General features: G+C 42.5%; 2 protein-coding genes across 2 annotated transcripts; one reads left to right on the top strand and one right to left on the bottom strand.

Annotated features, from left to right (window-relative positions):
- Positions 1 to 5,381: 5,381 nt before the first annotated feature.
- On the bottom strand, positions 5,382 to 5,686 carry LOC132017090 (large ribosomal subunit protein eL36-like). The gene is given in 2 exon segments (XM_059398942.1): positions 5,382 to 5,563; positions 5,566 to 5,686. Coding segments are annotated over 2 exon segments (303 nt in total).
- A 9,594-nt stretch (positions 5,687 to 15,280) lies between these two features.
- Positions 15,281 to 15,862, top strand: LOC132011850 (RNA polymerase II subunit A C-terminal domain phosphatase SSU72 like protein 5-like). The gene is given in 1 exon segment (XM_059391062.1): positions 15,281 to 15,862. A coding segment is annotated over 1 exon segment (582 nt).
- Positions 15,863 to 16,272: the final 410 nt, after the last annotated feature.

The raw sequence follows: 16,272 nt of genomic DNA, 5'->3' as shown, positions 1-16,272 counted from the left end.
ACTCAATGTGGTTTTGATTTGAATCTCCCTGATAATGATGAACATTTTTTTCATGTGTCTGTTAGCCATTTGTATGTCTTCTTTGGAGAAGTGTCTGTTCATGTCTTCTGCCCATTTTAAGACTGGATCATTTATTTTATGGTTGTTGAGTTTGAAAAGTTCCTTATGGATCTTGGATAACAGTCCTTTGTAGTGTCATTTGTGAATATCTCCTCCCATTCTGTGGGTTGCCTCTTTGTTTTTTGTTGACAGTTTCCTTTGTTGTGCAGAAGCTTTTTATCTTGATGAAGTCCCAAAAGTTCATTTTCACTTTTGATGGATGTCTGTCTCACTCTGAGGTCTTTCATCTATTTTGACTTTATTTTTGTATATGCTGTACAAGAACAGTTGAGTTTCATTCTTCTGTATATAGCAGTCTTATTTTCCCAGCACCATTTATTGGAGAGACTGTCTCTTTTTCATTGGATATTTTTTCCTGCTTTGTTAAAGATTAGTTGACTGTAAAGTTGAGGGTCCGTATTTGGGCTATCTATTCTGTTCCGCTAATCTTTGTGTCTGTTTTTGTGTCAATACCATGCTGTCTTGGTGATCACAGCTTTGTAATATAACTTGAAATTAGGCAATACAATGCCCCCAGTATTGTTTTCTTTTTCAACATTTCTTTGACAATTTGGGATCTTTTCTGGTTCCATTCAGACAGAGAGTTTGACTTCTCTGCCAATTTGAATACTTTCATTTCTTTTTGTTGTCTGCTTGCTGTTGCTAGGACTTACAGTATTATGTTAAACAATAGTGGCAGGAGTGGGAACCCTTATTTGTTCCTGATCTTGAGGGAAAGGCTCTCATTTTTCCCCATGGAGAATGATATTTTCTGTGGGTTTTTTCATAGATGTGTTTTGTGAAAGTGAGGAATGTTCCCTCTGTCCCTATACTCTGAAGGGTTTTAGTCAGGAAAGGATGCTGTGTTTTGTCAAATGCTTTTTCTGCATCAACTGAGAAGACCATGTGGTTCTTTTCTTTTTCTCTCATCTTATTTATGTCTTCTATCACATTGATTTGCAAATGTTGAATCACCCTTGCATCCCAGGGATAAATCCCAGTCATGGTGGATAATCTTTTTAATGTACTGTTGGATCCTATTAGCTAAGATCCTGTTGAAAATTTTGGCATCAATATTCATCAGGAATATTGGTCTGTAATTCTCCTTTTTGATGGGGTCTTTGCCTGGCTTTGGGATCAAGGTACTGCTGACCTTATAGAAAGAGTCTGGAAGTTTTCCTTCTGTTTCTATTTTTTGAAACAGCTTCAGGAGAATAGGTATTATTTCTTCTTTGAATGTTTGGTAGAATTCTCCAGGGAATCTGTCAGTTCCTGGACTCTTGTTTTTTGGAAGGTTTTTGATCACTGCTTCAATCTCATTACTGGTTATTGGTCTATTCAGGTTGTCAATTTCTTCCTATTTCAGTCTTGATAGTTTATAGGTTTCCAGGAATGCATCTATTTCTTCCAGGTTGCTTAACTTATTGGCATATAGCTGTTGATAATAAGATTTTCCCACATCACCTAACCTCTTAAAACCACTTAACCAGAGCTTTTTTCCATATGGAATCTTTGCTATGTTTTAAGAATTGAGCTAACTTGAAAGCATCCCCAGAATGGTCACCCATATAGGGTTTTGTTCCAATGTGGACCTACTGATATATAAGACTGGGCTTTTAGTGAAGGCCTTCCCACATATTTATATTTATGGGTTTTCTGGTAATAAGCACTGGCTTCCACACGAAGACCTTCTCCCTACTTGCCTCTGTCAAAATGAATCTGCTTATTTTTTTAAAATTTTATTTATTAGAGAGAGAGAAAGAGAGAGAGAGAGAGAGAACACAAGCAGAGGGAGCTGCAGGCAGAAGGAGAAGCAGGCTCCTCATTGAACAAGAAGCCCGATGTGGGGCTTGATTCCAGGAACATGGGACCACAATCTAAGCCTAAGGCATACACTTAACTGACGGAGCCACCCAGGCATCCTGAAACTGCTTATGTTTAATGAGACTTGAGCTCATACAGAAGGTTTCCCACACTGAAGATATCCCCAAAGCTTCTCTGATGTCTGATAAGAACATTCCAGTACCTGAAGGCTTTCCCACATTCTTTTTTTTTTTTTAAATAAATTATTCTTAAAGATTTTAAAAAAGATCTTATTTATTTATTTGACAGAGATCACAAATAGGCAGAGAGGCAGAGAGAGAGAGAGGAAGAAGCAGGCTCCCTGCCGAGCAGAAAGCCTGATGTGGGGCTTGATCTCAGGACCCTGCGATCATGACCTGAGCCAAAGGCCAAGGCTTTAACCCACTGAGCCACCCAGGTGCCCCTAAATAAAAATTTACAATAGCATAAAAAACCATAAGATACATTGGAACTCAGGGAGGGAACTGCCTGGAACTGCAAGAAAAATCGTCTGTTAGGAGGTCGAACTTGGGCACAGTACTCCCCATCCACCTGGAGGAAACCTTGGGGTGCAGGGGGTGCAGCACACACCATGACCACCTGAGAGAAATTCTTACAATAGTTTATAAGTTGGGGGGAGGGGAGCATCTGGGTGGCTTAGTCAGTTAAGCATCTGCCTTCAGGTCTGGCCATGATCCCGGGGTCCTGGGATGGAGAGCTCTGCCTCAGGCTCCTTGCTCAGCGGTAAGGCTGTTTCTCCTCTCCCATTCCTCCTGCTTGTGTTTCCTCTTTTGAGCACTCTCTGTCTCTCTCAGTGAAATAAATAAATAAATAAAATCTTAAAAAAAAAAAAGGAGACACATATGAGGAAATGTTTCTCAGAATTTTTAGTCACATCTAGGAACTGGATATGTCCAGCATTGGGATAATAGGTAATTAGGAGAATGCAGGAGGTAAAAACAATAAACTAGATGTAAGTGTTAGCAAGAGAGCAGTCTTAAAAATGGTAGTGAGTGAAAACCAATAAGAAAGAGAATGACATTTTGGAACAACACATTATATAGTTAAAATGATTCAAACAACAATTATCCATATTTTACAAGAATAAAATGCAAGCTTAAGTCAATATAGTAAATACATTAGAGTGAGCGCCTATGTGGTGGGGAGATGGGTACTGAGAATAAAAATACAGATGAACGTCATACATACTGGTGACATTTATGTGCTCTAAAATGAGGATTATAAGTAATCCTGTTCGAAGTACACTAGGTATAAAAGAAGGAAAAAAGCAAATAAAAATTATTTTTAAAAATATTTATTACACATCTTCTTGATCCATTCATCTGTTGATGGACATCTGGGGATAAAATATATGTTTATAAAAAATAAAAAATTATATAAAAATATTTATTACAGAGAGAGAGAGAGGATGAGTGGAGAGGAGGAACAGAGATAGAGGGAGAAGCAGACTCCCCAGTGAGCAGGGAGCCCAACGTAGGGCTTGATCCTAGGACCCGGGATCATGACCTGAGCCAAAGGCAGATGCTTAACAGATTGAGCCACTCAGGTGTCCCAGCAGATAAAAATTTTTAGTAATTGATACAGATGTTTTTGAGTTGAGAGGATAGAAGGAAAATTCTCAGTTAAATGAAAGTATAGTGGCCTCCCATAAAATATTATTGCTGTGAAATACAAAGGGTTAGAATAACTCCACAAAATTCAAGCTTTATGAAGTATTCAGCTTCATGCCCAGTGTTTACAGAATAGCCTCTCGTATTGTTTATTGCTTTCAATTACCTTTCTCCTCTCTGCACCACTGTGGCCCTTTTATTGGGACGTGGTTCTTCTCTTTATGGTACATCAAAGACCTAGGCTTTGAGGTGCATGTTGGAGACTGGGAGAATAAAAATTTGCAGTAGTATGGAGTGCCAAAAATCGGCAAGAGTTAGGAATACACAGAAGATGATGGCTGAATAGGTGGACTTGGCCACCAAAGGATGTCAGAAGAAATGGGGCCTCAGAAGAACAGACATAGAACCCCACGCCACTGCCCTTGTGTTGTGATAGGTGCTCAATTTAGGGTGCTGAGCAGTGTGAAGGAAAATTCGGGTCCTTGTGGGAGGTATGGAGGCTGAGAAAGATTGTGAAGGGGGTCACAGAATGATGGCAATGATGTATGGCACAGGTTCCCAGGGACAAAAATCCCTTCTCTTTTTGTACCCTCTGCACTTCCACCCCACCCAGTGCTCCTGAGTCCTTCCTCAGGTAGAAAAGGAATCCTGGGGGCACCTGGGTGGCTCAGTGGTTTGGGCTGCTGCCTTTGGCTCGGGTCATGATCTCAGGGTCCTGGGATGGAGCCCTGCATCGGGCTCCCTGCTCCGCAGGAAGCCTGCTTCCCTCTCTCTCTCTCTCTCTCTGCCTGCCTCTCTGCCTGCTTGTGATCTCTGTCTGTCAAATAAATAAATAAAATCTTTATAAAAAAAAAAAAAAGGAATCCTGAAGGGACAGTGCGAACCTGACTCTTCCCTCATTAGAGACCTTTACCTCAGAGCTCTGTCGGGCGCACTGCCTCTGGCTGGGGAGGGCAGAGTTGTTCATGGCCCTCCAAAAGCTCTAGCACAGGGTCTCTAAGAATAGCATGCACATCTTCTTGGTCCCTTACAGATTTACTCTGGTGATACTAGTGAGCCACTGACCCAGAGCATGGCCCCTAAACTTTGGTTTTGGGGTAGGGGAGTGTTCAGGGGTCACTGACTTTAACTTCCTTTCCAGGTGAGGTCACTGAAGCTGTGAAAATATGTCAGATTTCTGTCCAGTCAGGAACTCTGTTACCTCCCAGAATGGGGGTAGGGCAGTCTACTTGTCAGATAAGAAAATGGAAAGGATGGGGCCAGGGGTCATGGTGGAGGCTCAGGCTGATGGGAAACCGAGGGAGCAGTGATGGTGAGCAAACTGTGGAGGGACAGCTCAGGTGTGGGTGGTGAGGACAGAAGGAAAGAAAGCATGAAGTGTGTGAACAGTATTAAAAGAAGGCAGGAAGGAAAGGAGGGATGGATGAGGGAGGTTTTCTCAACCTCAAATAACTTCTCACAATAGCCAAGCCCTGTATTCAAACCTTGAACATTGTATCTTTGTTTGAATCTTTGTTGTATCATAAGAATAGGAAGGTATCAGGGTGTGTTCTTCCTAACCTCCAGCCACCCCACTTTCCAACGCAGAGTCATCAACACCTATAATCTCCATGGGGGCAGTGGGACCTACTGGCCAAAGGAACAGGGACTTTTAGTCAGAGAGGGTCCAAATGGAAATGAATTTAGGAAATGTCTTCATATCTCAGTCCCTCAGTAGATAATTCTATGCCCTCAGCATTTTTGTTTTGTTTAGTTTTCAAGTTCCAAAAAGGCCTTATTACATACAGAGGGATAGGGGTTCAGTCCTTCTCAGAGGACCGCTTTCTTCACGGTTGTCAGGACACTGCTCAGCTTCTCTCTCTTCCTCTTGGCCTGGATGTGTGTTCCCACAGTCTTCTTGGTGACCTTGAGGGCGCGCTTGTCCTTGGAGACCTTGAGCAGCTCCATGGGTGGCTGCCTCTTTTAGGATGAAGGTACACACCGCTCCATCATTCCCGCATGAACTTGGTGTGCTTGGTGAGGCGCCCTTGGTGGCTGTGCCTTGGCTCGCTCAGGTCCTTAGTCACCTTGTCACCCTTGTTGAGGCCCACGGCCACAGGGGATCGCAGAGCCATGGCTGTTGCTCCTCAGTGGCTCCTGCGGTAAGGGGGATAAAATACCTCAGGTCTTACTATGCTAACCAGCGAAGCATGGTAACCATTGTAATTGCCTTTTCTTTTCTCTTGGCTCAAGGACAGAGCGTCCATACTATTTAGGATCATTGCATCCCACACTTCCTTTCATCTAGTCTAGGGCCTGCTCCATCAATTATCTTTGATCTCCTGTACCATTTTCTAAATCTCCTCAGGATGATACAGTTTAATATCTCCTATTTTCCTTCCCCCTCCCCCTCTCCCTCCTTCCTTCCTCCTTCTCGATGCCCAGCCTGGAGCCCAATGTGAGGCTTGAACCCAAGACCTGAGCTGAGATCAAGAGTCAGATGCTCAACTGACTCACCCAGGTGCCCTAATACCTCCTATTTTCAAAACAAACACGACAGCTTTCCACGCATGTGCTGGGCCCTCTTCAGGGCCAAATCTCTGCTAATGCCCTTCACAAGATGGCTCTCTCTCTCCTTTTTTAAAAATATTTTTTATTTTTTAATAAACATATAATGTATTAGCCCCAGAGGTACAGGTCTGTGAATCGCCAGGTTTACACACTTCACAGCACTCACCGAAGCACATACCCTCCCCAATGTCCATAACCCAGCCACCCTCTCCATACCTCCCTCCCCCTTGCCACCCTCAGTTGGTTTTGTGACATTAAGAGTCTCTTATGGTTTATCTCCCTCCCGATCCCATCTTGTTTCATTTATTCTTCTCGTACCCACTTAAGCCCCCATGTTGCATCACCACTTCCTCATATCAGGGAGATCATATGATAGTTGTCTTTCTCTGGTTGACTTATTTCGCTAAGCATAATACCCTCTAGTTGCATCTGTGCAGACGCAAATGGCAAGATTTCATTTCTTTTGATGGTTGCATAGTATTCCATTGTATATCTATACACACCACATCTTCTTTATCCCTTCATCTGTTGATGGACATCTAGGTTCTTTCCATAGTTTGGCTATTGTGGACATTGCTACTATAAACATTTGGGTGCACGTGCCCCTTCGGGTCACTATGTTTGCATCTTTAGGGTAAATACCCAGTAGTGCAATTGCTGGGTCATAGGGTAGCTCTATTTTCAACATTTTGAGGAACCTCCATGCTGTTTTCCAGAGTGGTTGCACCAGCTTGCATTCCCACCAACAATGTAACAGGGTTCCCCTTTCTCCGCATCCTCGCCAGCATCTGTCATTTACTGACTTGTTAATTTTAGCCATTCTGACTGGTGTGAGGTGGTATCTCATTGTGGTTTTGATTTCTATTTCCCAAATGCCCAGTGATGTGGAGCACTTTTTCACATATCTGTTACAAGCTGGCTCTCTTAAGGCGTGTTGTCCCCACATCCTCTCTAGCCCCCTCCACCTGGTTTACACCTTAGCACTCCTGCAGAGTTTCCTGAGGGCTTTCATTGACAAGTTAAAGCCTAATTCCTCTCCTGCTGGAACTTTCCACTGAAGCCAACATTTTTCTCAGTCTCAACTTATTAAGACTTTCTGTATCTTTACTTTAGTGAAACAAAATCTGAATTCCTCTGTTTTCTGAGAGAGTTTCTGTTTACCCTAAATTTAAAGTCTGTTATGCAACTATCCTCAGTTGGTTTGGTTTTTATTTTCGGGCAACATGCTCTCTTGCTAACTCAAATCTGTGTTTTGGGGTTTTTAAAAAAATTTTTTTATTTTTTATAAACATATATTTTTATCCCCAGGGGTACAGGTCTGTGAATCACCAGGTTTACACACTTCACAGCACTCACCAAAGCACATACCCTCCCCAATGTCCATAATCCCACCCCCTTCTCCCAAACCCCCTCCCCCCAGCAACCCTCAGTTTGTTTTGTGGGATTAAGAGTCACTTATGGTTTGTCTCCCTCCCAATCCCATCTTGTTTCATTTATTCTTCTCGTACCCACTTAAGCCCCCATGTTGCATCACCACTTCCTCATATCAGGGAGATCATATGATAGTTGTCTTTGTCTGCTTGACTTATTTCGCTAAGCATGATATGCTCTAGTTCCATCCATGTTGTCGCAAATGGCAAGATTTCATTTCTTTTGATGGCTGCATAGTATTCCATTGTGTATATATACCACATGTTCTTGATCCATTCATCTGTTGATGGACATCTAGGTTCTTTCCATAGTTTGGCTATTGTGGACATTGCTGCTATAAACATTTGGGTGCATGTGCCCCTTTGGATCACTACGTTTGTATCTCCAGGGTAAATACCCAGTAGTGCAATTCCTGGGTCATAGGGTAGCTCTATTTTCAACTTTTTGAAGAACCACCATGCTGTTTTCCAGAGTGGTTGCACCAGCTTGCATTCCCACCAACAGTGTAGGAGGGTTCCCCTTTCTCCGCATCCTCGCCAGCATCTGTCATTTCCTGACTTGTTGATTTTAGCCATTCTGACTGGTGTGAGGTGATATCGCATTGTGGTTTTGATTTGTATTTCCCTGATGCCGAGTGATATGGAGCACTTTTTCATGTGTCTGTTGGCCATCTGGATGTCTTCTTTGGAGAAATGTCTGTTCATGTCCTCTGCCCATTTCTTGATTGGATTATTTGTTCTTTGGCTGTTGAGTTTGCTAAGATCTTTATAGATTTTGGACACTAGTCCTTTATCTGATATGTTGTTTGCAAATATCTTCTCCCATTCTGTCAGTTGTCTTTGATTTTGTTAACTGTTTCCTTTGCTGTGCAAAAGCTTTTGATCTTGATGAAATCCCAATAGTTCATTTTTGCCCTTGCTTCCCTTGCCTTTGGCGTTGTTCCTAGGAAGATGTTGCTGCGGCTGAGGTCGAAGAGGTTGCTGCCTGTGTTCTCCTCAAGGATTTTGATGGATTCCTTTCACACATTGAGGTCCTTCATCCATTTTGAGTCTATTTTCGTGTGTGGTGTAAGGAAATGGTCCAATTTCATTTTTCCGCATGTGGCTGTCCTATTTTCCCAACACCATTTATTGAAGAGGCTGTCTTTTTTCCATTGGACATTCTTTCCTGCTTTGTCAAAGATTAGTTGACCATAGAGTTGAGGGTCTATTTCTGGGCTCTCTATTCTGTTCCATTGATCTATGTGTCTGTTTTTGTGCCAGTACCATGCTGTCTTGATGATGACAGCTTTGTAATAGAGCTTGAAGTCCGGAATTGTGATGCCACCAACATTGGCTTTCTTTTTCAATATCCCTTTGGCTATTCGATGTCTTTTATGGTTCCGTATAAATTTTAGAATTATTTGTTCCATTTCTTTGAAAAAGATGGATGGTACTTTGATAGGAATTGCATTAAATGTGTAGATTGCTTTAGGTAGCGTAGACATTTTCACAATATTTATTCTTCCAATCCAGGAGCATGGAACATTTTTCCATTTCTTTGTGTCTTCCTCAATTTCTTTCATGAATACTTTATAGTTTTCTGAGTATAGATTCTGTGTCTCTTTGGTTAGGTTTATTCCTAGGTATCTTATGGTTTCGGGTGCAATTGTAAATGGGATTGGCTCCTTAATTTCTCTTTCTTCTGTCTTGTTATTGGTGTAGAGAAATGCAACTGATTTCTGTGCATTGATTTTATATCCTGACACTTTACTGAATTCTTGTACATGTTCTAACAGTTTTGGAGTGGAGTCTTTTGGGTTTTCCACATATAGTATCATATCACCTGCGAAGAGTGATAATTTGACTTCTTCTTTGCCGATTTGGATGCTTTTTATTTCCTTTTGTTGTCTGATTGCTGAGGTTAGGACTTCTAGTACTGTGTTGAATAGCAGTGGTGATAATGGACATCCCTGCCGTGTTCCTGACCTTAATGGAAAAGCTTTCAGTTTTTCTCCATTGAGAATGATATTTGCGGTGGGTTTTTCATAGATGGCTTTGATGATATTGAGGTATGTGCCCTCTATCCCTACACTTTGAAGAGTTTTGATCAGGAAGGGATGCTGTACTTTGTCAAATGCTTTTTCAGCATCTATTGAGAGTATCATATGGTTCTTGTTCTTTCTTTTATTGATGTGTTGTATCACATTGACTGATTTGCGGATGTTGAACCAACCTTGCAGCCCTGGAATAAATCCCATTTGGTCGTGGTTAATAATCCTTTTAATGTACTGTTGAATCCTATTGGCTAGTATTTTGGTGAGAATTTTCGCATCTGTGTTCATCAAGGATATTGGTCTATAGCTCTCTTTTTTTTTGATGGTATCCTTGTCTGGTTTTGGGATCAAGGTGATGATGGCCTCATAAAATGAGTTTGGAAGTTTTCCTTCCATTTTATTTTTTGGAACAGTTTCAGGAGAATAGGAATTAGTTCTTCTTTAAATGTTTGGTAGAATTCCCCCGGGAAGCCGTCTGGCCCTGGGCTTTTGTTTGTTTGGAGATTTTTAATGACTGTTTCAATCTCCTTACTGGTTATGGGTCTGTTCAGGCTTTCTATTTCTTCCTGGCTCAGTTGTGGTAGTTTATATGTTTCTAGGAATGCATCCATTTCTTCCAGATTGTCAAATTTGTTGGCGTAGAGTTGCCCATAGTATGTTCTTATAATAGTTTGTATTTCTTTGGTGTTAGTTGTGATCTCTCCTCTTTCATTCATGATTTTATTTATTTGGGTCCTTTCTCTTTTCTTTTTGATAAGTCTGGCCAGGGGTTTATCAATTTTATTAATTCTTTCGAAGAACCAGCTCCTAGTTTCGTTGATTTGCTCTATTTTTTTTTTTGTTTCTATTTCATTGATTTCTGCTCTGATCTCTGATCTTTATGATTTCTCTTCTCCTACTGGGCTTAGGGTTTCTTTCTTGTTCTTTCTCCAGCTCCTTTAGGTGTAGGGTTAGGTTGTGTACCTGAGACTTTTCTTGTTTCTTGAGAAAGGCTTGTACCGCTATATATTTTCCTCTCAGGACTGCCTTTGTTGTGTCCCACAGATTTGGAACCGTTGTATTTTCATTATCATTTGTTTCCATGATTTTTTTCAATTCTTCTTTAATTTCCCGGTTGACCCATTCATTCTTTAGAAGGATGCTGTTTAGTCTCCATGTATCTGGGTTCTTTCCAAACTTCCTCTTGTGGTTGAGTTCTAGCTTCAGAGCATTGTGGTCTGAAAATATGCAGGGAATGATCCCAATCTTTGATACTGGTTGAGTCCTGATTTAGGACCGAGGATGTGATCTATTCTGGAGAATGTTCCATGTGCACTAGAGAAGAATGTGTCCCTCACCCAGTTGGGTCCCCCTCAGCAAGACCACAGTAAGGTCATAAACCTCAGTTCTTTGCCACCCTTTAAGGAAACAGACAGTAGAGGTATCTTAGAGAGGGGCTCACTTAGAGTTGGGGTAAGTAAACCATTATATCTGAACCACACACTCTAAGGGGGTTGTAAAATGATAGCATAGGAGGGAGATCTTGGTTGCTTGAAGGCCTGATGGAGGAACTAGGGTAGGTGGGAGTGCTTTCTGAATGCTATTAGGTTAGTGCCCATGCTTAAGCTCTAGGGAAGGACGTTGGGGAGGTTGATTTTGGTCTTCTGAGACTGGATTCTCTGTGGACCCCAAAAGCCAAGGTGAAGTCAAGTGTGTAATTAAGAGGCGAGGGGACTAGAAGGCTTTTTCAGGTGTATCAGAGGAGGGCTGCCCCTTCTTTGCTCTTCACCACCACCCTTGTGGGGAATAGAGAGCACTTTGCCTTCCATCATCTCTGGGTCCGCTCCCATTTGTGGTCTAGGAAAAATCAGACCAGAGTCTCAGAGAGCTGGGTCTATAAGCCCTTTGTCCGGTTCATCAGAACAAACTGCACATTTCCCCAGTGGCATACAGGTACCAGGGGAGAAAGAAGACAGTGCAGATGAAAGGTAAATTCCATTCAAGAAATTGATGGAAGAGGATGACAGAAAATATTTTCATGTAATTTCTCTTATAAATAACTTAGTGAATGAATTGAAGGAAGAGATGGTCTTTCTTGAGATACAAATTAGATTTGAGAACCATGTTCAAACAAGCAGCAAAAACATAAAGACAAATCAAGAACAACAAAATGTAAATGACTGGGATTTCAAAAGGAGTAAGTTTCATTAACAGATGGGAGACAATAATTAACTAGTAGATAATAATAGACTAGTAGATTATTCCTTGAGCGGTTATAAAAGGCTCACTGTGTTTCAAGCTTCCTCATGCTTCCTCAACAGGGTTGTTATTGCCCCTAAGGAGCCAAAAATGTTTTCAGGGGCTGGTGGTGGTAGTGGTAGTGGTAGTGGGACAAAAATCTTACACTTTTTATATATAAAGCCCAGATACAGTACAGAAGCAGATATGACTTATCTGTGCTATTGAAATTTCCTAGGGGGAATTAGGAAAAAAATGTCTAAAAAGCTCCTTACGTGGGTGATAATGAATAAAAGATTGACAAGCAGTGAAGGCAGACTGATGAGAAAGGCAGATGCTGGTAAAGATTTTTAGCTCTGAGGAGAAAGAGAAAAATCTACAAACATTAAGCTAAAAAAAGAACATTTTATGTATAAAAGAATAATCATGTTGGAATTGGATTTTTTTTTTTTTTTAAATCTCTAATGCTGGACCAAAGACAGTGAAATGGCAGTTAAGGACTATACCCAACCTCTACCCAGCCATGTTGTGGTTCATCCATCAGGGTGAAAGAAAAATACACAGCAGCTCCGAGGGTCTAATTCTCATTTTCCCCACCTACAAAAGTACTTGAGAGAAGACTTTTCAAACATTATCACTTATGTGAACCAGAACAAAATGGAGGTGGGGGGAATGTGAAGAAAAGAAAGAAAATATAAGAAAGCATTGAAGTTGGGATGCCTGGGTGGCTCAGTTGGTTAAGCAGCTGCCTTCAGCTCAGATCATGATCCCAGCGTCCTGGGATCGAGTCCCACATCGGGCTCCTTGCTTGGCAGGGAGCCTGCTTCTCCCTCTGCCTCTGCCTGCCACTCTGTCTACCTGTGCTCACTCTCGCTCCTCTCTCTCTGACAAATAAATAAAAAAAAAAAATAAAATCTTTAAAAAAAAAAAGAAAGCATTGAAGTTTATATTAAATAGTTAAATAATTTATTATGAAGTCTAATGCAAAAAGAAGGTGAGCTTTCAGACAAAGTCCATTCTAAGTTATAGGGATCCAGAAATCAAAGGGGCTAGCTCCAAGATAGATTAGATAAGGACCACCAACAAAACCTGGGAATTAGGAATATGGTCAGTGAAAAAGATGAGATTTACAAAATTTCTGTCATCCAATAGCAGGGAAATGGGATGTGATTAGGAAGGGCAGAGAAAGTATAGGTAACCATTTAATAGAATGGGAAATCAAAGTATAACTTCAAAATTAACAAGGACAAAATGGCATGTATAACTTGATAAATATCTCAAAAATAAAGAAAATCAAGGGCAGAAACAAAAATGTAAAATAAACACAAGGAATGAAGTGAAGTACAAGGTCCTTAACGCAAAATGTGTATGGTCTAAATTCTGGCATTAATACATTTTGAAATGCAAAGAGTGGGTGGTCAAAGGGATGACCAGAATTAGCTAATAAAATCAGGATGATAGTACATTCCATACCTAGAGGTTCTGATTCCATTGGTCTGCGATGGGCCCCTGGTGTTGATATCTTTTTTTTTTTTTTTTAATCCTCAACAATTTTGTATGTGTGTAATACAGTATTGTTAGTTATGGGCACAACATTGTACAGAATATCTTTAGAACTCAATCATCTTGTATAACTGAAACTTTATATCCATTCTACAGCATCTGTGGCCACCTTGTGGAGCCGAATGAGAGGTAGCTTCCCATTTCTCCCAGACATTGGTAACTGTCATTCTACACTCTGCTTCTGTGCATTCTCTTTTTATATGACTTATGAGATTTAAGCAATAAAATGGTTTGATAAAATGGGCCTTTTGGGGCGCCTGGGTGGCTCAGTGGGTTAAGCCGCTGCCTTCGCCTCAGGTCATGATTTCAGGGTCCTGGGATCGAGTCCCGCATCGGGCTCTCTGCTCAGCAGGGAGCCTGCTTCCTTCTCTCTCTCTCTCTGCCTGCCTTTCAGTGTACTTGTAATTTCTCTCTGTCAAATAAATAAATAAAATCTTTAAAAAAAAATGGGCCTTTTGATGGTTTTGAAAAATGGGATCTATGTTGGTAAGTTTTTTGAGATATCTTTAATTGACTGGTCAGATTGCACTGATTTGAAGAGCCATACAGTAGTCTTGTAAAAAATTCTTTAAAAAGATTTTATTTATTTTGAGAGGGCAGTGGGCTGAGCAGGGAGCCCACTGTGGGGCTCCGTCCCAGGACCCTGGGATCATGACCCAAGCCAAAGGCAGATGCTTAACTGACTGAGCCACCCAAGTGCCCCTACATACAGTGCTCTTAGTTGGTATTTACATAGCTATCATAAGCTTTCCTTAAAAAAACTTTTTATTGAGGTATGATTGACATACAAAAAGCTGTATATATTAAATGTATACAACTTGATGAGTTTGGAGATAAATAGACATCTGAGAAACCATCTCCACAATCTGTATGGTGAAAATATAATTTCCTCCAGAAGTTGCCTTCCTTTCTTCCTTTTTCCTATCCCTCCTCTCTAGTCAAATACAAGAGGGAACCAACAGGTGTAACTCCAGATTTAAAAAACACTCCGGACTGGTAGCAGCACCCTTGTGAAGGGAACTAGAGGTACAAGTGATTCAATCATCTAACTGTTCTAATGATCAGATTATGGTTTGCATGATTAGATTCACTCCCCTTGATCAAACTGAATCCCTCAAGAAGTGCTAGAAGTCTCCACCCCCTCCTTGAAGGCTATTGAGTACAAATAAACCTGGCTCTTGTTCTGAGACACTTAGCCAGTGGAAGATCTATGCATGATTTTCCTTAAGAATCATAATTTTAAGAGTACTAAATGCAGAAAATGCTGTGTTGTAATTTCTAATATACTATCAGCGGGGATGTTGTCCAGCATGTGATTTGTTTACATTGGTGAACGATTTTATGAATTTTGGGGCAAAGCTGTGTTCAACCATCCTATGGTTTACACAACTGTGTTTCTAGAAAATCCAAATATATTCATGTGCAAGAACACTTCCATGTCACTGAATGTGAAATTGAATTGGATGTCAGTTCAAAACCTCAAAACAGATTTCCCACCCATATTCCTGACCAAGTCGCTGTAGAGCAGTGACACGCTTACCATTGGCCTACCTGACCTGGTGACTGTCAACCTCAGTCCTCCTTCCCCATGTAGACCAACCCAGCCAATCGCAGGTTTCACATCCCTGCCTCAGGCGGTCGCACTGTAATGGAAATCGAGTGGTTTAGCTGGGATTCAGTGGTTTAGTGCTTGTAATCACCTCCCAGTTGTTGTGATTAGGTTTGGGTCTTAGGATCAGATGACGCTCCACCCACTGAAACCGAGTCCACCAGGAAGTCCTGGAAGTCTCTGCCCACTTGGATGGAGTGGGCTTATTCGGTCTGCTGCCTGTCCTCACACATCCCGTGGGAAGAGCCAAACCCGGGGGGTCAGCGCCCTGGCAGCACCGCACAGCCCCCCGCAGCTGCCGCCATGCCCTGGTCCCTGCTCAGGGTGGCTGTGGTGTGCAGAAGCCATGTGAACCGCAGCATGGATGCCCACAGCTTCCTCCGCAAGAGAGGCTTCCGCGTCCAGTCTTACGGAGTCGGATCTCGGGTGAAGATCCCAGGACCCTCTCGCAATCGCCGGGTGAGCTACGACTTCTCCACGACGTAGAAGCAGATGTACGAGGACCTTTGCAGGAACGACCAGGAACGCTACCGCAGGAACGGAATCCTGCACCTCCTGGGGAGAAACGAGGGGATCAAGCCGCGCCCCGAAAGGTTTCAGGAGTGCAGCGACCCCTTCGACGTCATCTACACCTGCGAGGAGAGTGTCTATGACCGCGTGGTGCAGGAGCTGTGGGCCAGGGAGCAGGCGACCCTCCAGCCCATGCACGTGGTCAACGTGGCCATTGCCCACACCTTGGAGGACGCCACCCTCGGGGCTTTTCTCATCTGCGAGCTGTGCCAGAGCCTCCAGCGCGCTGGCGACATGGACAGTCTGGGTCAGCTGCTGCTGGCGGCGGAGGAGAAAACAGGACAGAGCTTTCTTCCCAAGGTCTGCATCTACTGATGGCGTCGGCTGGACGGGGCGCCCTCGTTAGGTCACCGCTTTCGTGTGGCGTTTTGGACCAGTCGGTGGAGAAAGCCCTTTCCACCAAATTCTGTTTGATTTTTAGGTATATACTCTCCACCAGGGAGGAGTCGAGCAAGAAAAAGCATTTCTTGGGAAACGAGGACGAGGGCCAGTAGTCCCCCAAGTCCAGACCTGGGGACACTGTTCTGGGTCCTTTGGGCACAAAACGGCATTGAGCGCTCACATGGGTCCGCGAGGAAGTTCCTGGCACCGCTTGTGTGTTGCAGATGAGAGAAGGAACGTGTATAAGGGACTGCCGCACAAGGGATCTGTTGAAGGATAGGCAGCGAGTTAACATTCAAAGTCAACTGGGGCGGGAGGGTCTGCAGGACTGACGTCTGAGCACC

This window comes from Mustela nigripes, chromosome 1 (assembly GCF_022355385.1).
Source record: "Mustela nigripes isolate SB6536 chromosome 1, MUSNIG.SB6536, whole genome shotgun sequence".
In the NCBI taxonomy this organism is placed as follows: domain Eukaryota; kingdom Metazoa; phylum Chordata; class Mammalia; order Carnivora; family Mustelidae; genus Mustela; species Mustela nigripes.
This window is presented reverse-complemented; position numbering and strand designations above follow the sequence as displayed.